This window comes from Nycticebus coucang, chromosome 3, assembly GCF_027406575.1.
Source record: "Nycticebus coucang isolate mNycCou1 chromosome 3, mNycCou1.pri, whole genome shotgun sequence".
In the NCBI taxonomy this organism is placed as follows: Eukaryota; Metazoa; Chordata; class Mammalia; order Primates; family Lorisidae; genus Nycticebus; species Nycticebus coucang.
In genome coordinates this window covers 10,904,074-10,930,211 of record NC_069782.1, presented here as the reverse complement: position 1 = coordinate 10,930,211, position 26,138 = coordinate 10,904,074, and the positions used below count along the sequence as shown (strand labels likewise).

The following is a 26,138-nucleotide window of genomic DNA, read 5'->3' as shown; positions in this document are numbered from 1 at the left end:
CAGCCACAGAGTCCACTCTGCCTAAGCTCTCCTTCCAGCTGCCTCCAACTACAGGGACCCTGCATGCCCTGGGGCCACCCAAAGCCCCACCCTGTACCTCTCAGCCCTGTCAACCCTCACCCTTCCTTCAGAGCCAAGTCACACCTTCCTTGATCCCTAAATGTGCAACATCCCGGTATATGCTCCATGGCACCCAGTTCTTGTCCATTACATACCTCACACTGTCTCTTTAATGTCCCAGGTGTGATTACCTAATCATCTGCCTCCCCTGCTAGACAGGGAACCCCATGAAGGGAGGGACCGTCTGTCCCCAGTGCCTGACAGAGCTGGTGCCCAATACTCACCGGACCAAACATCCTTCAAACACACCACACACAGTCTCACCTCTATGGCACACAGGAGCTGTGCCTTCTGCCTAGACGAACTCCTCTTCATCTCTGCAGGCCCCTGCCCCCTCCCCCCTCAAACCAAGGACTTGCTTGTCTCTCACCTGGACTTCCCCAGCCCCTCTTCCCTGCTCTAGCCTAAGGCCACACCTTCTGCCTCCAGAAGGCCCCCAGGTCCTCATGGCACCTGCCACCACACACGAGATAAACATAGCTGCACATGCTCTGTCCATGCCCCAAACTCATACAGACCCACAGTCAGTCACACACACGCCTTCCTGGGAGGCTCCCTCAACTGTGGCAGTTCATCCTCCCACAGGGAAAGCCTTATCTCTCAGAGTCCCCACATGGGCCCTGCTCCCCACGAGAACCCTCACAACAGGCCCTCAAGGCCAAAGAACACAAGACATGCCCAGTCCTGAGCAGCAGGAGCAGCACGGAATACACTTTCATACCTGCACACTTACCTGAGCAGGGCTCCAGCAGCGGCTGCTCCGGGGAGTCCCCTGCAGCACTCCCGATGGGCTTGGTCTTCACCAGCCGCAGCTGGTCCAGGGCTCTCTTCTTTAGCTAGGAGAGTTTAAGGAAGGAAAGGCACCTGAGAGCTCAGCTCCACCCCTACCCAGGGAGAGAGGAGAGTAAACAGGACCTCAGGCACAGGGGGACCCACTGCCACCACTGCTCAAGTTTGCTAGAGGAGCCTGGGTCAGTACCAGATGACCCCCACAAAACCAGGCCCTCTCCTGCCCCTGCCTGGCCCAGCACAGCCACCCCAGGCAAGCAAGAGCAACTAGCTTTGTAGCCCAGGGGCCAGTTGGAAGAACCTCAGGTCTATCCCCTACTTTATAGAGGGGGAGACTGAGCCCCAAAGACCAAGAGGAACCGAATGTCACATAAAAGACCAATTTATGGTCTCTTCCAATGAATTAACAATGTAACCTTGGATAGGAAGATTAATAAAAACAGGCAGTGCCCAGAGCTCAGTGGGTAGGGCGCCAGCCACATAAATCAAGGCTGGTGGGCTAAAATGAGGACAACTGCAACAACAAAAAAATAGCCAGGAATTGTGGCAGGCACCTGTAGTCCCAGCTACTTGGGAGGCTGAGGCAAGAGAATCACTTAAGCCCAAGAGTTTTTTTTTTGTTTGTTTGTTTGTTTGTTTTTTGTGGTTTTTGGCCAGGGGTGGGTTTGAACCCACCACCTCCGGCATATGGGACCGGCGCCCTACTCCTTGAGCCACAGGTGCCGCCCATAAGCCCAAGAGTTTGAGGCTGCTTTGAACTGTGACGCCATGGCACTCTACCCAGCTTGAGACTCTGTCTCAAAAAAAAAAAAAGGACAGTGCTAATAATACCAATAACTAACAGGTGTCAGATGCCTGTAACATGAAGGACACTAAGCCTCTGATGGGCATCAGCTCACTAAAGCCACATACATACTGCCTAGGGGGCAGGTAGCGTACATTCCCCCCTTTACAGATAAGGAAACAGAGCCTCCAAGAAAGTTCAGGTGATTGTCCAAAGTCACACAGCTAAGAAGTGGAAGAGCTGGGCTTCAAATGGACCATCCAATTCCAGAGCCCACACTCATTTATCTGATGTCTCTGGGCGTTGTGCCCATGTGCATGGTAGGGCTGCCACCAGCCCAGCTGCCATCCAGGCATTGGAAAAGGGAATGTGCCTGTTGTCTTTCTGGATGCTCCCGAGCACTGGCCACTCTGTCTCATTTCATCTGTAAGCTACCCTGGGTGCTGAGCTCCCCTGGTCTTCTGTCTGTTGGTCATCTAGGAGACGATCATCGAAGTCTTGGGAAGGAACAGGTGAGGAATGGCCCTCCTCCCAGGGCTGCCAGAGAATGCAGCAGCCTTTTTGGACCCCACCCTTGGAATCCGCCTTTGGTGTCACCCATCCTTGCCTGCCTAGCCCTACTTACATTACTACGGGGGCCTCGTTGTCGGCTGGAGGGCAGGCATTTTTCCTGAACTTCTAGGAACTCCTGGGCTCTGTGGGAGAAAGTGGTTTCATACACAAGGAGGGCCCTCATATCCTCTCCTCAAATTCCCCCACTCTGTCCCAGAGGATGTGGAGGGAGTGAGCTCCATTCTGGTTCTGGCTCCCAGTAGGACCCCATCCCCAGGCTCCTGGCCCTGCATCACCTCTGGTAATTGGGCACAGTGCCCCGGTCCAGGTCCTGCAGTGTGAGGGGGTCGACCCGGGTGCAGAACCATTCCTGCCGCCGCTTGTACGCTGGGTCCACCAACCGAAGGATCTCTTGGGATTTCACACAAAGGGCGTGGGGATCTGCCCGCTCAGGCAGGGTGAGGTTGGCTCGAATGTAGAAGGGCTCAGCACACAGCCCCTTTGTCCAGGCTTCTAGGGCCTCATGGAAGGACTGGCAGGCTGAGCATGCACAGGGTGGGGGGCAGCGGAGAGGTCAAGAGGAAGAAGGTGCAGTCAGAGATCAGCCTTTGTGGGGCCCCAGACACGTCCTTCTGGAGGGACCCCACCATCCCCTTCCTAAAGTGAGAGACTTAGGTCCAGAAGGGGAAGGAACTTGCCCAAAGCCACCTAGCCCACTAGAGACAGAACCAGGACTCTGGACTCCTGATGAATGCTCCTTTCACTGTAAGCTGCTTACAGAAGAGGGGACAGAGAAAGGCACAGGGACAGACAGAAGGCGGCAGCTACACTGCCCAGAGACAGGAGAAAGAGCAACTGAGGCAAGGCCAGCTCCTTCTCTGGCCCTTGGGTCCCCCCCGCCCCCGGCACCACAAGCATCTATGAGCCCTTTCACAGGCTATCACCTCCCACCTGCACTTGTGAGTTCCCAGACCCTCCCCTGATCCAGACTTACCCTTTGAGTCCATCATGAAGGGGAATGTGGACCCCTGGTTCCAGGACAAGGTTCTCTGCTGGGCCTGGGCTTCTAGGCCCTCCAGCCCTACAGCTTCTGCCCTTGACTGGGAAAAAACCCAGGCAGGGAGGAAAAGAAGTTAGCTCCCAGGGCAGAACTACCCTGAGGCTGGAGGAAGACCAAGAGTGGGGGTGACCGAGCCTCATAATTCAGAGAGTCCCACCTCACTGCAGACTGCTACGCCCAGCCTAGTCTGACCCTGCTCCCATCCACAAGACTCCCCACCCAGCCCAGCTCATCCGCTCTTTCCCAAATTTTAAGGGCAGGGATCTGTAAGGTGCTGTCAGTGTGTTCCCACCTCTTAACACTGGCTGAGGCGGGGCAAACAGCAGGCTCTGGCCAATCCCTAGAAGCTTCGCCCAGTGATCTTGTTCCACCAACTAGAGAGTGTCTCAACCTGGCTAAAGCACTGACTCCACCCCCCAGCTGGGGTGGGGTGTGGGGGGGCAGGGCCTTACCTCTCTTGGTTCGGTCCTGGCAGACCCAGGCCCAGATAGAACCCTCCGCACTGCCCCAGACCATCTGTCCCCAAGGAGCGATAGGCCATCCGGACCCTTGTCCTGGGGCTCTGGACCCCCCGGGGGACTCCGGCCAGACACTCGGATGGCCAAAGACCTGAGAAAGGAGAAAGAGGATGGGAATTAGAGTCCAGTAAGTACTTTGATTCAGTTCAACATTCTCGGAGAATCACAATGATGGCATTCCCAAAATATGCCATGATCCCCAGGCCATGGCATCTTCCTTCTGTCTGTAATGCCTTTCCCTCCCTTCTCTGCCTGTCAAACACTGCTTATCCTCCTCCTAAGTTCTAGTTAAAAGCAGCCTCTCCCCCACCCCCGGGCCCATGCCGAGGTGCAGCGTGTGCGGCAGGAGCACACCAACTGCACCTTGCCGCAGTTCCGCATTCTCCCTTTTGTTTCCTGCATCAGAACAAACACCTCAGGGCCAGACTTCTACAGTGCTCAGCTCTGCATCCCTGGCACCAAACCCAGTGTCTCGCACATAGCAATAAATGCTCATTATGCTCACAGTCTGGGGAGGGAGGTCGCCACTAGCACACAGCACAGATCCGCGGATGGTTACAGCCTGCAGCGGGAGCACCGGGGAGAGAGGTTTCCCAGGGAAGAAGGACCTGGCTACACCTCCGTGAAGAACAGAAGCACTGCGGTGACGGACGGAGGAAACGGTGTTCCAGGCTGAAGGAATGGCGTGAGCAAAGGTACGGAGGACAGAATATAGGATGTGTGGAAGAATTTAATAATAACAACAATAACAGTAGCAGCAAACACTCACTGGCTGTTTCCCACGTGCCAGACAAGCGCCTTCCTAATTGCTAACTTCACATCCTGAGAAACAGCTCCTAGAAAAGGCGAGCTGGAGCCACCGCTGATAGTTACGACAAAGAGCCACCAAATCCCCAACATGGCAGGGTTTTGCCTGTCCCTGGATGAGAGCTAGTGAGGCCCTGTGGCCAGATTCAGAGACAAACTGACCCCAGGACCCCTCCAATACCCCCAGCCATGGGGAAGAGGCAAGGCCTGGGTGGGTGGGTGTGCCAACTCAGCAAAGACTCCCACTCACCATTATGGCTGCAGCCCAGATAAAGCCACACTGCCCCCTGCTGCCAGCCTGGGGTGGGCAAGGCTGCAAGGACCTTAATCCAATCAGCGCTCCTGGGGAGATAGAAGCTTGAGCTCCCCAGGAACCATCTGAGCTTCTTCCCACTCAGGCAAAACAGAGCACCAGGCCTGAGGGGCTGGGGCCGACTTAGGTGTGGGAGGCATCATTCAGCACTCTACTGCCCTGGTGGTATGGAAGTGGCATGGGAAGGTCTGGGCAGAGGTGGGAGGCCTGAAATTTGGTCTAGCTATCCAGCCAGTAGCTGTGTGGCTGGAGCACACAGTCTGGCTCCCAAGGCCAGAGTGAACTGTCCTTAGGCCAGGCAAACAGGCAAATCTGTGGTCTTGGTAACCACATCCACAAAACAAGGACATCATTGGCAGCACCCCTTCCCACTGTGGGTTTGAGGAAGGTCAATTAAATGTAAAAATAACACAGGAAGAGGTAGAAACCAGAGGGCCCTGGGCCTTCAAACTGCAGGACTGGGGTGGTGGCTCACACCTTTAATCCTAGCACTCTGGGAGGCCAAGACAGGAGGATCGCTTTAGTTCAAGAGTTCAAGACCAGCTTGAGTAAGTGCAAGACCCCACCTCTACTACAAATAGAAAAATTAGAGGGTGGCGCCTGTGGGCTCAAGGAATAGGACACCAGTCCCATATGCTGGAGGTGGTGGGTTCCAACTCAGCCCCAGCCAAAAACTGCAAATAATAATAATAATAATAACATAAAAAGAAAAGAGAAGAAAAATTAGCAAGGCATCGTAGTGGGCACCTGTAGCCCCAGCTACTCAGGAGGCTGAGGCAAGAGGATCACTTGAACCCAGGAATTTGAGGTTGCTGTGAGGTAGGCTGATGCCATGTACTCTAGCCTGGGCAATAGAGTGAGACTCTGTCTCAAAACAAACAAACAAATAAAAAAAAACACACAACAACTGCAGGACTGTCCCTTAGAGTGTTGTGACATTCACTTGGTCACAACCAGCATAGTTTTTTAATGGAATAGAACCAAAAATATAAGCCTGCTTCCAAAAGTCTCGAGACCCTTCTGTTTTAGGCATGAATACTGGGGTCCTCTGATCATGGGCTGTGGTCAGAGGTCTGAGGAAAATGGCACGGACTGCACCTACAAGAAGCTGGGGCCAGCCAACTGCCCTGTTTAGCCTCTAGTTCTCCGTGGGCCCCCTCCTCACCGTGCAACTTGGCAAGTGAAACATAAGAAGCTCTTAGAACAGTGCCCAGGAAGTACTGATGGCTCAGTAAAACACAGATGTCTACTGGTTTCAGGTATACTTCAGAACAAGTCACCTGTCTCTGGCCTCAGTTTCCCCACCTGCTTCAAACCCACAGACAACTGACCATCATGCCCTCCCCAAACAAGAGCACAGGGAGCAGCCAGCACCCAGGCCCACTCCACCCACCCCTGCTCACTTTCCCCTTCACTTGGAGCATCAAGGCTGACCTTGGCCACCCCAGGGTTTTGGGTTCCTTGCCAAACTCCTGCTGCTCCCTGAAGACCCAGCTCAGGCATCCCCTCCTCCAGGACTCCCTTGATAACCTCCTCAAAGGACCGATGACTTCTCAGAGCCTCCAAGACCTGCCGTCAGTACTTCTCAGGGACGACAGAGTCCACCTGGGGGCCTTGCTCCTGGCCTTGCTCTTAGCCCCAGCCCTCAGCAGACAAGCAGGACAGGGAGAGAAAGAAAGTGAGGTGGGAAAGGGGCTGCCTGCTCTACCTTCCCAGGGTTGGTTAGCCACCCGACTGCCCCCTGACCCTGCCTATGGGGTCCCTAGCCACCAGGTGAGGGCTCCCAGCTCCCTCCTCAGGTCACAGGCAGACGGGGAATGCACCAAGTCTGCCAACTCTGCGCAGTAATGGGCCAAGTGGCCTCAGTGAGTGTCCTCCACCCTAGGATACTGTGGGAAGATTCCCAGGCAGTCTTCATGCCTGCTTTGTGCCAGGTCAGGAACCTGATGCTGAGACTTAAGCATGTCATACAGATTACTTCGTTTTAATCCTCCTCAATCCCTACGGAGGCATCTGTTAGGGATGAGGGAAACTGAGGCACAGCTGTTGGGTGGTGAAGTCAGGCAATGACCTATCAGAGCCCTCTCCGTTCAAGGACAGAAGGTGCCAACAATCCTCTGGGACCACGTGAGCAAGTGGGGACAGAGGCAGGGCTCCACACGGTGGGGAGACAGCACCCTGCCCCTCCCCCCGCACCTCACTTCGCTTAGGCTCTTTCTTGCCACCTGTCCCCCGACCTGGCCATCTGCCTGCCCATCCTCCAGCATGTTCCAGCACCCAATGTCCCCGGGTCATCCAGACTTTGGGAAGGGGAGGGCAGAGAGGCTGAGGGAAGAGATGGACAGGAAATGGGAAAGAGGCGGAAAAAGTACCCAACACACTGCAAGAACCCAACCCGAACCTGGGACTGACAGGAGCTCAGACAGACAGGAAGCACACTGGAGACCCCATACATGCGCCACATGGCTGTGACTTGGAACAAATCTCTGACTCTCTCAGAGCCTTAGTCCCCTCCTCTGGGGCCAGTGCTGAACAACAGCAGCTATAGTAACAATAGCTAAGAGCTGGCATGTGTTTACTATACACCCAGAACATTCTAAGCACTTCCTGAGGATCAATGGAACCCTCAAAATTATTCTCAGTGACAGGCACTACTGACCCCATTTTACAGAGAAGGAAATTGAGGCACTGGGAAATTAAGTGGCATGCTCAAGGCCCCCTCAGCAAATGACAAAGCTGGGACTTGAGCCCAGTCAGCTGGCTCCCAAACTGGGTCTTCCCGTCTCATCTTAACACAGCCCCAAGAGACATGAGAGTTGCCCCCACCTGGGCACTGAGTGGGCCTCCTCCTCCCTTTCTGCCTGACCACCTCGCTCCCTCTCAGTCTACCACCCCCACCCCGCCCCTACCCCAGTGTGTGCTCTTCTCCCAATCCCCTCCTCCCCTGGACCAGGATGGGCAGAAGAGGTGGCCCCACATGACCACAGGGCAGGTGCAGGTGGGAAAGACGGGTAGAGGCCCCTGCTCCCTCTGCTGTATCCTGGCGCCTGCTGGACAGTAGCCAGGACCCCCACTGGAGGAAGGGAGGAAGGGCTGAGGCAACCAGGAAGGGAGGCGCCTCCACCCCTTCCCCAGAAGCACGTCCTGCATAGGCAGAACAATGTCCCTCTGGGCCACTGCCAGGACAGGGTGGGGGCAGGGGCCTGGCCAAGCTGCCTGCAGGAGGCAGAAGGCCCCAGGCCTGTTCTGCCTGATTTGTTGTGTGACCTGTCCCTCTGCACCCAGCACCTCCACATTCCAGCTGTGACTGTCAATGCCTCCTATGTCCTTTCCAAAACCCAAGTCTGATTAGGTCACTATGGACCTGGTGCTGGTACTTGCCAACTGTGTGACCTCGGGCAAGTTGCTTAACCTCTCTGAGCTTCAGTTACCTCCTCTATAATACAAGGATAAATTGTAATAATGCCTGGGTGGCGCCTGTGGCTCAGTCGGTAAGGCGCCGGCCCCATATACCGAGGGTGACGGGTTCAAACCCAGCCCCGGCCAAACTGCAACCGAAAAATAGCCGGGTGTTGTGGCGGGCACCTGTAGTCCCAGCTACTCGGGAGGCTGAGGCAAGAGAATCGCTTAAGCCTGGGAGTTGGAGGTTGCTGTGAGCTGTGTGAGGCCACGGCACTCTACCGAGGGCCATAAAGTGAGACTGTGTCTCTACAAAAAAAAAAAAAAAAAAATTGTAATAATGCCTATGTCCAGGACAGAGAGAATGCCATAAAGCAGTCGGCAACTGGCCTTGCACTAAATAAGAGCTAAAACCCTCCCAGGTTTCACAGAGTGCATAAGCCAAAGTCCACACTTCCCCAGACTGACTCACAAAATCCACTGTGGATCGGCCCAACCTCAACTTTCCCCTGCCCTGCCAGGCTTCTCCCCCTTGCTCCCACATCCACAATCACCACACTGCTCCCCAACCAGCAGTCTCTCCATGGCTAAGTTCCAAGGCCACGACCTCAGCATGGCCTCCTCTACTCTCCCCCTTAGATCCACTGGTGAGTGTGAACAGGGCCACTCATCGCCAGTGCTAATAGCACTAGTGAGTTTTGTGACTCCTGTTGTGGGCTTATGGCCGGCCCAGCCACAGGGGTTCCCATGGTGGCCCCTACCCCACCCACAGTAGGAAGCATTCCTGGACACTTCTGTCCTGCCGGACACTGAGAGCCAGGGGCATTGGCAATCAGGAGGCTGGGACAGGGTAGCCTGTAAGTAACAACTATTATTTACCAGGCACCTGCTACATGTCTGGCAGAGCTGGGAGCTCTAAGCACACAAACATAAACCTCAAAACACTCATGCAGAAGAAATCACCATTTTCCTTGAGCCACTGAGGAAACTGAGGCCCAGAGAAATGAAGTGACCAGCCAAGTCACATAAATGGTGTTGACAGGATTTGAATCCAAGGACTGCCAGTATCTAAAGACCTTAATATTCCAGCAGTTGCATAAGGCTTCCCTACTCCCTATGGCCTCACCCCTATTCATCTCCTCAAGCAATAGAGACCCTGCCCCCCTGCTCCCCTGCTCCCCCCACCCTGGCATCTGCAGTACCTGTTGACGAAGTCAAGGCCGCCTCCCCGGACCAGGAGGCCTTCTGGCTTTCCCAAAGGCCATACGCTATCAGAGGATGAGGCTGAGGAGAGGCCAGGGGACCAGGGCTTAAGTGTCACATTCCCTGGGAAGAAAGTGAGATTTTGGGCTCAAGGGTCTGAGAAACAGGACAGGTCCAGAAGAGGGCCTGAGCACCTCCCCGGCCCAGGGATAGCCCAGGGCCTGAGATGCCTGGTCAGGTGTGAGGCCCCCAGAGCATATCAGACCCTGAGCACAATACCAGGCTCAGAACTGGGTCAGGGCCCACCAGGTGACCCTTCAGCTTCCTAGAAGAGAGCGGAGGGTGGGCCGAAACTGGGACAGATCAGGGGTAAGAGGCCCGAACCAAATCTCCTAGGGGCCTCCCAAGCAGGGCGTTCCTCCCAGCCAGCAGCACAGGAAAGCAGACACAGACCCAGGACAGGGCAGGCAGCACAGCCACTCCCCGAGAAAGGCCCTGCCAGTTGAGTTCCCAAGGGCTATTACCTGTGATGTCCGACATGCTGCTGAAGGATCTGAGCAGAGAGAGGGCAGGGAGGGGACAGGAGAAGAGGCGCAGTGGGCACTCTGCCCTGCTCCTCCTCCTGCCCCAGGTCCCCAAAAGGTCCCATAGCCCCCAAACAAATGCAGACTAGACTGAAGGCAGGGTCCCAGGCACAGGGTACCCTTGACACCCGGCTCCCTTAAACTCTGATGTACGTCATCCCACCTAGAAAGCCCTGGCCTGCCTTTCAGCTCCTTCCATGCTGCCTCCTCCTGGAAGCCTCCCCTGATCTCTCGCCCCTCATCTCAACCTCATTTGCTACCTTTGTTGTTTGTTGCTCCAGTCTATTCCTCCCACATTAGACCACAACACCCTCACCAGATGCTCCCTCAGAGCAGATTCACTGAGATCAAGCCCTTGTTGGTCACAGCCTCCCAGTGCCCAGACCCTCACAGGTAAAGGAATAAATCAAAAGCTGCCGAGGGAGAGCCGTGATGGGACTACACCCCAGGAAGTGGGGTCTCTATTGCCCCTGGTCCTGCAAGTGGCAGGTACAGCTTAGTTTTCCAACCTGTTTGCTGTTGATGCCCAAAACTGGGGCCAGCTTTCTTGCCTGAGGCCCCTGACCTGTTGGGATACTCTCTTGCCTTCTAGTCCTGCCATCCAGCTTCCCCTTAGGCTTAAGATCTTCCAGGCCTAACCTCCAGTGACTCTCCTGCCAGGGTGCCTGACTAGGGATGAGTGAACTCTGCCCTCTGGCCTCGTCTAAACCCCTGTCCTCGGTCACTCCTATGACTCCTGGGGCCTGGGTGTCCAGAGCTCCAGCCATTTGAGGGCAGTGAAGGGAAGTGACTGCCTGGCCCTGACTCTGGCAGCAGTAGGGGTTCTAGAAAGTGGCTGTCCAGGAAACAGCAGACCCCCACTCCCTGACTTTGACTGCTGCCTCTAGCCATCTCACCTCTTAGGGGGGGCAGGATCCTCCTCCCGCTGTCGGCGGAGGATAGAACCAGCGCTGGGGGGGAAGGGCAGGATGGAGAGCCGGTTGATCTCCTTCTCACTGTCTGTGGCCTCCTCCTGCAATGCCACGATAGGGCCAGGTCAGCCCTCTGCCCAGCAGTACCACAGTCCTCAATACCTGGCTGTGCCCATTCCACATATAAAAAGAAGGGCCTAGAGCAGAGGAGGGGTCTCTCTAGGATTCAAGTGTATAAGTGACTCCCCAGGTCTCCCGGCACCCAGGCCCAGCACCACCCTGGATTGGGGTGACCTAAAACAAGGTACTTGGCCTCCCTGGGCCTAAGTGTCCTCACTGTAAAATGGAACCTCTGACAAAGAGGTTAGTCGTCTATTAATTGATAATTATAGAAATGTTATCAGCATCCCCCAATACCGTGGTGGGGCAGTGTCTTACCGAGGTATGGGGCTCAGATCCCCCCAGGACAGCAGCCTCCCCAGCTGCTTCCAGGCCTCCCACGGGAGAGGGAAACTCGCTCAGGCTCCAGGTGCTGCTGAGGTTGGAGCACAGGGAATGGGAGGAGGCGCAGGCCTGGAAAAAGAGGGGAAGAGGGGAACAGCTCTGGGCCTGGGCCAGCCACAGACCTTTAATGATCACTTGCCATATGCCAGGCACAGCAACAGAGCTGGAGCACAAGAGGCCAGATCCCTGCCCTCGTGGAGCTCACAGCCTAGAAGGGGAGAGAAATAAACCAGGGGAAGAACAAAACAACCCCAAGCTGAGGTGATGACAGAAGAAGGGTACCCAGGGCAGGGGAAGCCCTTGGAGGCTATACCCAGCCTCGGGGCACCAAAGTGATTTCCAGAAAATGTGGTTTGAACTAAGAACTCAAGGATACGTATACAGTTAGGGCGGATAGTCCAGGCAGATGGAACAGTATACACAAAGGCCCTGAGGCAGGACTATGACACATTCCAGGAATTAAAACACTAAAACCTACAGAACCAGCTGGAGAAAAGGAGGGGTCCAATGTGCTGGGCCTCTTGGCCATGAGAGGGGATTCCGTCTAAAGAGCAAAAAAGCCATGGAGGGATTTAACAAGTGAGAAGTTAAATCCTTGTTTAACTTTTCTTTCTATGCCTCCACGTCCCACTGCACCAAACACTAGGTCTCCTGAGCTGTCTTCAACCAACCCAGGATGGGTAAAGGCAGCATTCTGGCGGTAGCCTGAGAACCAGTGTCTGATTAACAAAGGGCCCAGAGGCCCAGCTCCTGTGCTGGCCAATTGTGTGGCCGTGGGCAACCTCCTGGCCCTCTCTGGGCCCTGTGTAATAAGGGGACCAGACCAGATGGTCTCTTGACAGATTTTTAGACCCATATTAGACTACTAGTCAGCTGGTCTCTGAGGTCCAGGGGGTTTGTTTTTGTTTTTGTTTTTTGAGACAGTCTCAAGGTGTCACCATGGGTAGAGTGCCGTGGCGTCACAGCTCACAGCAACCTCAAACTCTTGGACTAAAGCGATTCTCTCGCCTCAGCTTCCCAAGTAGCTGGGACTACAAGCGCCCGCCACAATGCCCGGCTATTTTTGTTGTTGTTGCAATTGTCATTGTTGTTTTAGCTGGTCCAGGCTGGGTTCAAACCCACCAGCTTCAGTGTATGTGGCCAGCGCCCTACCCACTGATCTATAGGCGTGAGGCCCAGGTTTTGCATTCAACATACTCACAGGCCCCAGGGCAGCCAGGCTTCTCCAAATAAATACAAAGACAGGCTTCAAACTATTCTTAGCATCCCAAGTACAGCCCCGGGAACTCAGAGACTAGCATGCCCCTGGCCTCTCACCAACCTATACCTGCCCCTGCCTGGGTTGAAGTGTTCCCATTCCTAAGGGCTTTTGCCAGATCTCTCTTGTCCCCTCCCCTGGTTGAGGTCTTCCACTAGGTCCTGCACGTTTCCAACCTTGGCCAAGATCTCCTGCCAGGACCCCAGGCCTCCCACCAAGATCCTGCAATCCTGACCCGGCTCACCTTGAGGCAGGTACTGCCCTGAGCCCGCTGAAGCTGCACCTCCAGCAGGGCCTTGGCACCCTCCAGACTGGTGAGTGTGGTCAGTAGCTCGTCCCGCTCGGCCTCCAGGCCCCGCACCTGCTTGCGGTACTGGTCCTTCTCAATGAGGCTCTGTGAGTACTGCAGCTGGATCCGGTCCCGGCTCTGTATGGCCTGGGGGTTGGGAAAGCCAGCTGCTGAAGGAGCCACAGGGACTCTGCTGTCCTGGGCTCTGATGTCCTGGCCTCTGACTTGCAGAACACGGTAGTATCAGGAACCACAGTCATCCTATATTGAGCACGCCCTGTGTGATGGCCCCATGCTACATCTATCGACTTACTTCATCATCACACTAACTGGTAAAGTTAGATACTCTCGTTATTCTTATTTTACAGGTGGGGAAACCAAGCCAGTAGGGACAGAACTGAGATTCAAAGGAGGCCAGATGCAGCCCAGGCTCTTCCCACCTCACCAAGAACTTATAACCCTTCTGTGAGACCTACTAAGGCAAGGGCTTTATTTACAGATCCCAGTCAGAGGAGGAGCTGGAAGGCAAAACTAACCCATCCCATCCAAAGGGCTTCTCCCTACCATGAAGACCAGAGTCCCTCAGAGCTGAGCTCATGGCCCAGACCTGTTATCCACTGCCTTGGAGGAGGCTAGAGCAAGGGACTGGGGAGAAGCCTGGTGAAATAGAGATTCCTGGCCAGGCACTGTGGCTTACGCCTATAACCTCAGCACTCTGGGAGGCCGAGGTGTGAGGACCACTTGAGCCTAGGAGTTTGATGCTGCACTGAGCTATGGCGATGCCACTGCACTCAGCCAGGGCAACAAAGCAAGACTCTGTTTCCAAAAAAAATGTTTTCCTTGGCTCTGTCTCAGAACACCTGAATCAGAATGTTAGAGGATAAAGCCCCAAATCTTCATTTTCAAGTTCGCCAGGGGATTTTGAGGGCAACCCTAATTTATAAGACTTCAATTTCTCTAGAGGGAATCAAACTAGGTCAAGGACAAAAACCTCCTGCCTCCCCACAGGAAGGGCTGGGGGCCTGGTGGAACACAGCCTCAGCAGGACACAAAGGCCATGGTGCCCAGGGACTGGAAGCTAAAATTTTCAGGAATTTCTTTATCAGCAAATATCTGCAAGCTCCTCTTCCGAGTTAGCCTTGTCCTTAATATGGAGAAAATAAGAGATCAGAAATGAAGAATGAGCTCAGTGCCTGTAGCTCAGTGGCTAGGGCGCCTGTAGCCATATACACCGGAGCTGGCAGGTTGGAACCCAGTCCAGGCCTGCTAAACAACAATGACAACTACAACCAAAAAGTAGCCGGGTGCTGTGGTGGGCACCTATAGTCCCAGCTACTTCTCAGAGATAAGAGAATCACTTATGCCCAAGAGTTTGAGGTTGCTCTGAACTGTGATGCCACGGCACTCTACCAAGGGCAACATAATGAAACTCTGTCTCAAAAAAAAAAAAAAAAAAGAAATGAAGAATGCCAGGACTAACTTCTGTAATTGCCATGGAGCTCAGGTGAGGCAGGTGGGTTTGGGGTGTGAGGCTGATTCTCTTAAATTCTTGAGGTTCTGTCTGTTTCCCCCTGGCCTACTTGTTCCATCCTACACTGACTGATACACCATAAAGTCTCCTTGTACAATTCTTGTCTCCTCCAGTCCTCTTCTTCTCCTGTATAAGAAACAGCAACTTGGGCGGTGCCTGTGGCTCAACAGAGTAGGGCGCCGGCCCCACATGCCGGAGGTGGTGGGTTCAAACCCAGCCCTGGCCAAAAACTGCAAAAAAAAAGAAATAGCAACTTGACCAGCATCCTACACACAGCAGGGGCTCACCTGGTCCCGCTCCTTCTCAATCTCCTCCAGCTGGGCCAGGACAGTGGCCATGCGGTGCTTGTACAGGTCACAGTCCTTCTGCAGTGTTCGGTGCTTCAGCCGCAGGTCTTCCATCTCCTGCAGGTACTGAAGGCAGGAAAGGATAGAGTCAGACTTCAGGGTATAGGAACCAGGAGGAAGCACCAGCAGGTGCCCAGCAGCACCCCAATAACAACAGCCCCTCTCTGCAGTGGGGTAGTCTGGGTCACTGACTTCACCCCTCTGGGCCTCAGCTCCCTAATCTGTAAATGGGAGTAAAGTCAATGCCATACACCTGGCCACCCTTGGCTGCCCCCCTGAAATTGCACCCTTCCCCTTCACCAGCTCTGTGTCCCTCACAGCACCCTTAGTCCTGACTCAGGACCACATGGCTGGTACACTGTGTGTCTCCCCTCCTGGAATTCACCTCCACGGAGCAGACACTTTTTGTTTGTTCATTACTGCAGCTCAAGCACCTAGAAGGGGTCTCCACCAATATATGGGAAGGGATGAACACAAGTCCTCAGCACAGGGCCTGCACACAGCAGACGCTGGGGACAGCTGCAACTAGAGATGCCTGACACTCTCCTGTCCCAGAAGCAGGGTTGGCACGGGAGGAGAGGTGGGGCCCACCTTGTCGCGCAGCTCCTCGGCCCACTGCAGCTCCCCCTGCACAGCATGCAGCTTCTGGCACAGCTCCTGCCTGCTGTCCTGCGCCTCCCGCCAGTCATGCTCCAGGATGTCCAGGAGGATGCGTTCTGAGCCCGGGGCCCCTGGCCGGCTCACCTCCTGGGGAGCAGAGGACAGGGTCCCCTCAGCATCTGGCCCAGGGTCTGCCCAGGTGGGGAGAGGAAGGGGACATGCGCTGGGAACCCACCGGACCAGCCTTGCCTCTCGGGATCACCCAGAGGGGGCATGGCCCCCACCACCCCTGCCCACCGTCCGGGAGCATCTGCAGCACAAGTCAGCTAAGTGAGCTGAGTGAAGGAAGATGAGGCCAAGGTCAGGCAAGTTCAGCTGGGACCTTATTCCTAAACAAGCACCAGGCCCACAGGCTCTTGCTCTGGCCAACACTCACCACCCAGGGCAGCAGAAGGGAATAGCTATTTCCAAGCCTATACCCACTCCTCTGATATGAGGCCTGGGCCCAAGATCTAGCCCCAGACCAACACCCCAGCCAAGCACCCCAACCCCATGAAAGGGCTGGCTCCCATCCCCACTTCCTGTGTGGAACAATAGCCAGGAGGCAGGCCCACACTGCCACTCACCTGCCAGGGAGCCACCAAGAGCAAAGGAGTTTTCAACCTTTTCAAGGTAGCAGACTCCTCCAAAAATCTGAGGAAAGCTGGGAGCCCTCTCCCCAGAAAAATGCCCCCACACAAAATCAGGCACAAAATTTTAAGGAGTTCAGAGACCTCCTGGAGGCCTCTCACAGATGCCAGACACATGCTAAGCGCCCTTGGCTCAGAGTTTCAGACAAGAAGCCAGCCAGGATTCCAGACAGACCCCAGACCCTTGGTTCTGAAATCCCAGGCTTTCCAGGCTCTAGGAGGACAAGTGAGCAGCAGGAAGGTCTGCATGCCCGTGTGAATCCCCCACGCCCACCAGCCCAGCCCTTGTACCTGCTGCAGCCCCTCCTGCAGCTCCTGCAGCGACGCCGTCAGCCTTTGGTTCTCAGCGCGCAGCTCTGAAACAAGGTCCACGCCATCTGCCTCCTTCTCCTTCTCCTCGGCCCCCAGAAGTGGCCCCCTGGCCCTGCGCAGCAGTGTGCACTCTTCCTCCAGTCGACTCACCTTGAGCTTGAGCTGATCCACCTGTGGCCCAGGACGTGGGTCAACCCAGGGAGGGACACACCAGGGACCATCACAAGGTCACAGAGCAGGGGAACTGCTCCCTCACCCCAGGGAGTCTCCCAGATTCCCAGAGGGACCCAAGCAGGAGTCCTATCAGTGAAGAAGGGACAGGCTGGTCAAATACGGGACAAATAGGGATGAAGAGGGAGGAGGCAGCAAGGCCAAGGCTGCCCCAATGCACCTCACGAACCTGGGGGTAGATGAGCTGCATCAGGACCCACAGTCTGTCCCACAATTCCAACACTGAGTACAGTCAATTTAGCCCAGTATCCTCATGATGGCAGAGGGAAGAGGATGGGGAGGATGGAGGGGAGGAGGGCTGCATTAAGAGTGGAAGAACCAGGGTCAGGACCCAGCTCTGCCTCCAACTCAGTGTGGCCCTCTGTAGTCATGGCCCCTCTCTGTACCTCAATAGCCTCATTGGGCCTGACCCAGGGTAGGGGGGTGGGTTTGAGAGGTGAGGGTCTTATCCAGCCCAGGAGCCAAAATGTCCCCTTTCAATCCAACATCCCAGGTCAACACCTGCTCATGGGACAGATTGGGGTATGGTGCTCCCTTAAAGAAATTCCTAACAGGCAGTGCCCATAGCTCAGTGGATAGGGCGCCAGCCACATACACTGAGAATGGTGGGTTCAAACCCTGTCCGGGCCAGCTAAAACAACAACGACAACTGCAACAAAAACATAGCCAGGCGTTGTGGCAGGCACCTGTAGTCCCAGCTACTTGGGAGGCTGAGGTAAAAGAATTGCTTAAGCCCAAGAGTTTGAGGTTGCTGTGAGCTGTGAGACCATGGCAATCTACCCAGGGTGACAGCTTTTGAGACTCTGTCTCAAAATAAAAAAAGAAAAAGAGGGCAGTGCCTGTGGCTCAGTGGGTAGAGCGCCGGCCCCATATACTGAGGGTGGTGGGTTCAAACCCGGCCCCAGCCAAACTGCAACAGCATATAGCCGGGCATTCTGGTGGATGCCTGTAGTCCCAGCTACTCAGGAGGCAAGAGAATCACCTAAGCCCAGGAGTTGGAGATTGCTATAAGTTGTAAAGCTATGGCACTCTACCAAGGGCAATAAAATGAGACTCGGTCTCTTAAAAAAAAAAAGAAAAAAGAAAAAAGAAATTCCTAATAGAGCCTCTACTCCAAAAGATTAGACTATTCATTCATTCCCAACACGAGCTCCAAGTTCGGGGTTTAGGTTTCAATTTTACCACTTTATCAGGTTCTGTCATCCTGAGGAAGTGGCTTACTTCCTCTGAACCTCAGTTTCCTCATCAAAAAAAAAGGTCCAAAACAATCTCCTCACCCTACCACTTGTAAGAATCAAACAAGACAGAGAGTGGACAGAGGCTTTTAAATTGTAAAGAGCAGGATTCAGAGCTCCCACAGGTATGACTGTGGTGGTCTTTGCAGCTTTAAATAAAATCTTAATGGGTCCCCAGTTCAGGGTGTGCAGCCAGAGGCTGGCCAGATGTGCTGGATGAGCAGTTGTGGGGTGGCCGCCAGGCCGAGAACAACATACACGGCTAGTTTGCTGGATCATGATTGCATTTAGCCAGGGTTATTTTCCAAATGCAAGTGGGGTCTGAGGTGGCCCGATGGTGACAAGAGTAGCAGCAGGTGGCAGGCCATAAAATGAAGTCCTTGTTGGGAAAAGGTCACAATGACTTCTCGTGCTATGCTCAGGCATGCAATGTCTGGTGTCTAGCAGTGCTCCAGCCTCCCTTGGAAAATGACTTGCTAGTCCCCCAGCTCTCAGAGCCTAGAATGTCCCCCCACATGCACACACATACACACACACACACAGATCTGGAGGCTGGATCAGGCACAAATTAACAGTCTGCTCCTCCTCTGCAAAAGACTCAAAGAAATTCATGACTCCCGCATTCCTTTCCACTCACAAAACATGCTTTGTGAACCGCCAGAGAAAGAAGGCTTGCTACAAGGGCAAACGTGGCCACACCCTCTCCAGCAAACCACAGCCACACACCATGGCCTCCTGCCTGACCCGCAGCCAGCTGGCTTCCCCAATGAGCTCAGAGGACAAGGCACCTGGGAGTCTCTGCTGAGCACCAGGGAAAACGGATGCATTTAATCCTGGTGTACAAACTCACTTAGCACAAAATTATAGCATTCGTTCCATAAGTTTATGTTGCTTAGAAATAACAGCTCATTAAATCTGTACCTTATAAAACACGGTATTAAATCGCAGCCACCACACACCTGTCCATGAGAGGAAGAGAATGCAAGCTACCAAGCCAGACATGATTGGCTGTTCTTCTAAGAACTGTCTGTTAAGCATTTGTTAATTTTATAGGAGAAAAGCTCCAAAAAATTAAGGTACATTTACCATAGCTAAGTTTAAAGAAAATCTCTTCTCCTTTTTTTTTTTTTTTTTTGTAGAGACAGAGTCTCACTTTATGGCCCTTGGTAGAGTGCCGTGGCATCACACAGCTCACAGCAACCTCCAGCTCCTGGGCTTAAGCGATTCTCTTGCCTCAGCCTCCCGAGTAGCTGAGACTACAGGCGCCCGCCACAGCACCCGGCTATTTTTTTGTTGCAGTTTGGCCGGGGCTGGGTTTGAACCCGCCACCCTCGGCATATGGGGCCAGCGCCCTACTCACCGAGCCACAGGCGCCACCCAGAAAATCTCTTCTCTTAATTTAATTCCGCCTTTAGCCTGTAGCCCCTAACCAGGAAAAACCAGCCACTATCTGCCAAGTGACAGATTACCTCTAGGAGGTCATCCTAAGTGAACCCACAGATACACAAGCACCTCTACCTACCTCTTCTCTGTCCCCCTCCCTGTCCCAGCACCCTCCAGATGGCTATACATACACAAGACATCTCTCAGTCACAAACACACCCCGGCCACCTTAGGGAACACAACTCAAAGGGGCCAGCAGCAGCCTCTCCTAAGGCTGCCAGGTGGCAGCCCTCATGTTGTCCTGAGTAGTGGGTTTTTTCTTATGAGAAAACCTCACAGCAAGCCCCATGTCTGTTTCAGAAAAAGAGGAACTTCTCTGGGTAAAAACAGACCCCCCCCTCCCTACCACCCCTCAGCAGGGCTGAGAGTAAAGGATTAATCATTTAATCCTGTTGACATTGGGGAAATGATCTAACCAACCTCTCTGTGCCTCAGTTTCTCCTCTAGAACTGGGGAAGACTGCAATACCCTTAGGGATGCTGGACAATTCAAAGAGTCTGTGCAGGGCAAGTATTTAAGACTGACTGGTGCCAGGGAAGTCTTGCCCGTGCCACATGGTTCAGCAGCAGCAGAGCAAGCCTGGGTCCTACAGTTCTGGGACTGCCCGACAGAAAGCAAGCCTAGGTCCTACAGTTCTGTCGGACTGCCCAACACCTCATGCTGAACACCAAGCAGGCTCTCGGAAGACAATCTCATGGTCCCCTTACAACCTCAATCCAGCCACCTGCACCCTGAAGCAGGACCAGCAGCCTGAACCCTTCACCTGGTGGCCTGAACACCCCTGCTCAGAGGTCACCTCTCCAAGACCTACCTGGTGTGCACGAAACCAGCTCTGGCACATGGGTGCACCCAGATCTACAGCCTTACATGCCAACTACCATCCGAGGGCACCTGCCACTGCCTGCAAGACTGTAGCTACAGCCCAAGGCTCACAGGAAAGGGGCATTCACACCCTGCAGTCAGAATCCCAGAACCTTACACAGTATCCCTGGAGAGAGGCTCCTGAGTGCTGCTGGCAACTATTAAGCCCTTGATATGGATCAGCTCATTAAATCCTCAGGACAACTCCCTATAACAGTCAAATACCAATATTACGGCCAAGCTGAGTCCTAATCAGAAACCAGGAACTTGGTTTCCTGGCCTAAGGCTGGGTTTCCTGGCCTGTAAGAGGGCGGTCTCACTTGCTGCTGGAGGGGATTAGGCGAGACTTCACTGGACAGGGAGCAGGTGGAAAACAGCATGGGGAGGAGGCCAGTGCTGGCCAGGCAGCCCAGTTCAAATCCAGCCTGTGTTGCTTTCTGGCTTCACGACCTTGAGCAAGTCCCTTCACTGATCTGAGCCTTGGTGTCTGTATTTGTAAACAAAAACCTGGTCCAAGGCCCAGTGTAGTGGCTCACACCTATAATCCTAGCACTGGGAGGCCAAGGCAGGTAGAGTGCTTGAACTCAGGAATTCGAGACCAGCCTCAGCCAGAGAAAGAACCTGTCTCGAAAACTAGCCAGGCGTTGTGGTAGGCACCGTAGTCCCAGCTACTGGGCAAGTTGAGGCAAGAAAATCACTTGAGCCCAAGAGTTTGAGGCTGCTGTGAGCTATGACACCACGGCACAAAGGGTGACAAAGTGAGACAGAGTCTGGTCCACAGTGCTCTGGTGAGGATTAGAAGACATGATGCATGTAAGCTGCACGGCGTACCATCAACACTTGATAATAATATAACTGTAATGGTTACTGATAACACAAGGTTTCAGCACTGATGCCATGCCAGGACCATATGTGTCTGACACTTTCTTAATTCCCTGAATCCTCCTAACCCAAGGTTTCTCAGCCTTAGCACTTATTGGCATCGTGGGCTAGATAATGTAGCTGTGCAGGCTGTCCTGTGTGCTACAGAATGTTCAGCAGCATCCCTGGCCTTTGCCCACTAGATGCCAATAACAACCCCCTAGTTGTGACAAGCAAAAACCTCCCCAAGCATGGCCAAAGTTTCTAGGGAGGGCAAAATTGCCCCCAGTTGAGAACCTCAACAATACCCAATGAAATAGGTATAAAAGACAGGTGTGAGGACTTGTTCACGGTCACAGAGCCAGCAGGTGATTGCTCTGGGACATGACTTGGCCACCATTTTATCATCATTTTTTCACCCAAGTTGCCCTTCCCCACACTACCCTGCACATCTCCAATGGGGGCCTACCGCCAGCTGCAGGTCACGGCTGCGCAGCACAGCCGAGTTCTTTTCCTCGCTGAGCTGTGCCAGGCGCATGGCAATCATGTAGTTCTCATCCTTGAGCCGCAGCAGCTCCAGGCTGCCTGCTTCCCAGTCCTCCCGCAGCCGCTGGCAGCGCTCCTGTGCCTGCTGCTGGTCCCGCAACCGCTGCTCCAGCCCTGCCCGCTCCTCCTCCAGCACCCGGCCCCGGGCCTGCAGTTGCTGCTCCCGCTGCAGCTGGCTCTTTCGAGCTTCCCGCAACCGCCGTACTTCTGTCATCAGGAACTGGGTCAGGCCCTCAGGCCCCTCCTCATCTGCCAGGACAGAGGAGGAAACAGTCAGCTCAGGCAGATAAAACCCAACGGGGTAGCAGATTGTGCAAAAAAACTCCAACCATAAAAACATACAGGAAAATTCTGAAATGTATTTTCATAATTTGGGGGTAAAAAACCTTCCCAAACAAGGCCTAAAACTCAACAGTTACAAAAGAAATGATAAGCAAATCCATATAAAAATGTTTAAAACTCTGGAAAATGAAACATGTAACAGAGTTAAACAATAAGAAACACAGTAGAAGAAAATTTTTTAAAAATAACAAAAAACCAGGGCAGTGCCTGTGGCTCAAGGAGTAGGGCACTGGTCCCATATGCCAGAGGTGGCGGGTTCAAACCCAGCCCTGGCCAAAAACCCAAAAACAAACAAACAAACAAAAAAAAAAAACCCAGAGCCTTAATATATAAAGAGCTCCTGTAAATCAATAACAAAAGTTAAACAATTGAATAAAAATATAGCCAAAAACTATCAGGAAAGTTTGGAAATAAAAATGGCTAACAATCATAGGAAAATACGCTCCAACCCACTAACAATGACAGTAGTCACTAACATTTTTTGGCTTCATTCTTTGTACTAGACACATATATTAACTTATTTAAAATTCATGACAACACTAAAAGATATTGTTATTACATCAATCTTTTATTATTATTATTTATTTTTATTGTCAAATCATAGTTGTGTACATTAGTGCAATCAAGGAGTACAATGTGCTGGTTTCATATACAATCTGAAATATTCTCATCAAACTGTTCAACGTAGCCTTCATGGCATTTTCCTAGTTATTGTATGTAGGCATTTGTATTCTGCATTTAGTAAGTTTCGCCTGTACCCATTCTAAGATGCAGTGTGTATTACACCAATCTTAAAGACAGAAAAACTGAGGCACAAAAAGGTCAAGTCATTTTGTTGTGAATTACATCATTTGACAAAATATAAATGTAAAACGATAACTTTTTCACATATCATAATAGCAAAAATGTTTAAAAATGATCCCCAGGATTCATGAGGTTACAGTAAAATGAACACCATAAACTACTGCCAGGTATGTTGATTTATCAGTTAAAATACACACAGACTTTAAGAAATTTTGCTACTCAGAACCTCTCCCGTAAGACACATTTCCACAAAGATGCACATACAAAGATGTTCCCAGTATCACCAAAATGTTGCAAAACTGAAAACAACCAAGATGTCAATCAACAAGGGATGAATTAAATTAATAATATCACAACTTTACTAATGAACATCAGGCAATATCTTAAAACAAGTGTTAACAGAGGTAGAGGAATCAGTAAAATCAGTCATTCTGAGAAAAAGCAAAACACAGATGCAGGTAAAATCCCATATGTGTGTGTATAAACGCAAAGAAAAAGGAGATTTGCCAAACTGCTACCAGCATAGCACAGCTGAAGGAAAAAGTAAGCATCTTCTCTTTTTAGTCTAAAGTCATCAGGAACCTCCAATTTTTTACATAAAAATTGTAAATCCATGTATGTCAGACATACCATGTCTAAAAACAATTATTAGGGAGAAAAAGCCACCTTAAGCATATGGCCTCTGATCACAGACTTAACTAGAATCCAGCCCTACCCTCTGCCTGCTGTGGGTCGCTAGGCAAATCCTTCAGTCTCCCTCTGCCTCAGGTTCGCTATTTCCTCAACAAGGATAATGGTAGTGCCTCCCTCAGAAAGGATGGGATAAGGAACATCTGTATGGGTGGCCCCAGAGACAGCACCATTGAGGACCCACTCACCGAGGATCATAGAGCAGCGCTGGGAAGGCTCCTGGCCAGTGAGCAGTGTGTAGTGTTCAGGGTAATAAAATTCCAGGGCTTCCAGGAAGGCCTCGTATCCCCTCTTGCCCCGGCAGCGCAGGATGTCCATCAAGCGTCCTGGGAAGGGAGGGTTACCCAGGGGTCAGAGGAGGGCCTCCCCCCCCCCACCTGGTTGCTTTTTCCCCCACCATGCTCCAGGCCCATGTTCCCTAGATTTTTGAGCTAGTGACACACACAGGGGCCTGTCCCAACACATCACGGAAGAGAGCCCGTCTGCCACAGCTGGGAGGGCTAGACCCCCCCTTATGGCACCTGGTCTACAGCAGCTCACTGACACCCCACTGTTCTGTTAGCTGTCTGTTCAACAGCCTGGGGCAGCCCGTCCATCCCCAAAGGGAACACAAAACACTTCTCCCATTGACCAATGCCTTAATTTCCGTTAAACCCTCATTAATTCTCCAACCCTGGTACAAAGTCATACCCCATGGAAGTGGGGACCCTCCTAAAGCTGAGATGGGCCATGAACACTTGAAGAAAAAGGACCCAAACGCGTGTGGCACAGAGGCAGCAGAGCCAACAAAGATCAAAGAGCACAGGAAAAGTGCCAAATCTACTGGCTGTGACCAGGAGGTCCCAGGCCTAGCCGGTCCTGGCAACCACACCAGACCCTCTAACGTGCGCCCAGGAAGTGGAAGGGGACCCCAAGACAGACACCACGACGCCGGTGTGGGCATCGCAGGCCGCCAGAGTGCACTGGGGGGTTCAGGACATGGAGGGACGGAGGACATAACCAACCAGTCCATTCTACCCATCTGGAGAACGAGGCCTCAAGCTCCGGGGCTCCGTGTGCTGCGCTCGACAGCACTGTCGGCCCGGACGTGTCCCGCTCAGGGCCCCGCCGGCGCACCCCCGGGGCTCACCGGTGCGGTTGACACGGCACGGGAAGCGGTAGGTGCTCAGCACCTCCTCCTCGTCCTGCTCGTCGATGACCCGGCACTGGCGCAGATACGGCGTGAGCTTGGCCGGATTCAGGGCACGCGTCAGCCGGTGCCGGACGCCCTCGATCTTCTCCCATAGTGCGTCCTCCTCCGCCTCGGACCCTGAGCCGGCCCCGGCTTCCTCCTCCTCAGCCTCCCTTGCCTCGGCCCGGCCGGGCATGGCCGCCTCCACGGGGTCTGCGGACCAGAGGCGCGCGGGGGTCTACAGGACGCCCTGGGACGGCGTGCGCTGGCCGATCCCACGCCGGGGCGTCGCCCCAGGACCCGCCGCCGGTCGTCGCCGGGGCCCCGTCCCCGGTGCTCCGCGGCCCCGCGCTCCCCCGGACTCACCCCGCACTCCGCAGCCGCCTCGGGCTCCCGGGTCCGCGCTCGCACGGCGGCTCCGCCGGCGCAGGGGGGCGGTGTCCGCGGCGCCCTCGGCTCCGCCCCCGGCCCCGCAGCCACCAGTGCTGCCCGAGCCTCCCCACATCGCCGCCCCGATCCGGGCCGAATGTCCGGCCGGCCAGCCACCCGCACGTCCGCCCGCACGGCCTCCCTCCGGCCGTCCGGCCGCGCGCCTCCCCCCGCTTCCTGTTTCCCGCCGGCTCTCCCTGCCCGGGCTCCGCGGGGTCCGGGCTGCCCGCCCACACCTGCCCGGCCTTGGGGCGGGGCCGGGGCGGGGAACGCACGCTCACACCCTCCCGCGCGCGGCCACACGCCTTCCCCGGGCCACGCGCGTCGGCTGCTCACGCCCAAGGCACGCCCACGCCTGGTGCAGCCCGCGGGTACACAACCTGGGCAACTGCTTACCCTTCTCTGGCCTCAGAGTCCGCAAATAGACTGCAAGCTCTGGACTTCCCTCAAGCTCTTCAGGACAGCCCCTGAGTGCACAGCAAAGGGCAGAGGTCATGCGCATCTTTTCTGAAACGGTAGTCTGAGCCTATAGAGGACCGCCAACTCCTATATAAAGTCCCAATCCACATGGGGACCAGGGACCCCGCTTTTTCAAAGGGTGTTCCTCCAGATGCTGGTCCCTGGCTAAAGTCACGTAAGTCTGAGAAACTCGCATCCACAGTCGCAGACCGGTAGTCACTTACCATGATGGGGCTAAGTCTATACCCGCATGGCTGGTGCATCAGAAACCGCGGTGGTATCTGCAGAGCATGAGAGGCAGAGGGGCACAGCTGGTACAGGAAAGAGGTACCAGCTCCCCAAACTCCCTGCACACCCTCTGATTTAGATCCCATGGGCATAAATGTTACTTTCCACAGAATTAAAGTTAAAGGTTCTGAGGCCGGGCGCGGTGGCTCACACCTGTAATCCTAGCACTCTGGGAGGCCGAGATTGGTGGATTGCCTGAGCTCACAGG

General features: G+C 53.9%; 1 protein-coding gene across 2 annotated transcripts in view; it reads right to left on the bottom strand.

The window, feature by feature from the left end:
* Nucleotides 1-25,458, bottom strand: part of CARD10 (caspase recruitment domain family member 10) — a 28,429-nt gene extending 2,971 nt beyond the window's left edge. The window contains exons 1-18 of one of the 2 annotated variants that reach the window (XM_053584002.1): nt 25,121-25,458; nt 24,713-24,967; nt 23,772-23,909; nt 21,671-21,996; nt 16,550-16,741; nt 15,561-15,716; nt 14,910-15,035; nt 13,047-13,238; nt 12,023-12,088; nt 11,479-11,613; nt 11,026-11,141; nt 10,070-10,098; nt 9,545-9,668; nt 3,758-3,914; nt 3,240-3,345; nt 2,542-2,785; nt 2,319-2,388; nt 854-956 (exon numbers count right to left, since the gene is read on the bottom strand). In XM_053584002.1, coding sequence (XP_053439977.1) covers nt 854-956; nt 2,319-2,388; nt 2,542-2,785; nt 3,240-3,345; nt 3,758-3,914; nt 9,545-9,668; nt 10,070-10,098; nt 11,026-11,141; nt 11,479-11,613; nt 12,023-12,088; nt 13,047-13,238; nt 14,910-15,035; nt 15,561-15,716; nt 16,550-16,741; nt 21,671-21,996; nt 23,772-23,909; nt 24,713-24,967; nt 25,121-25,259 — 2,674 coding nt within the window. In that variant the 5' untranslated portion in view covers nt 25,260-25,458. The remainder of the gene's footprint in view (nt 1-853; nt 957-2,318; nt 2,389-2,541; nt 2,786-3,239; nt 3,346-3,757; nt 3,915-9,544; nt 9,669-10,069; nt 10,099-11,025; nt 11,142-11,478; nt 11,614-12,022; nt 12,089-13,046; nt 13,239-14,909; nt 15,036-15,560; nt 15,717-16,549; nt 16,742-21,670; nt 21,997-23,771; nt 23,910-24,712; nt 24,968-25,120) is intronic. The other variant, XM_053584003.1, reaches the window with a different exon arrangement.
* Nucleotides 25,459-26,138: the final 680 nt, after the last annotated feature.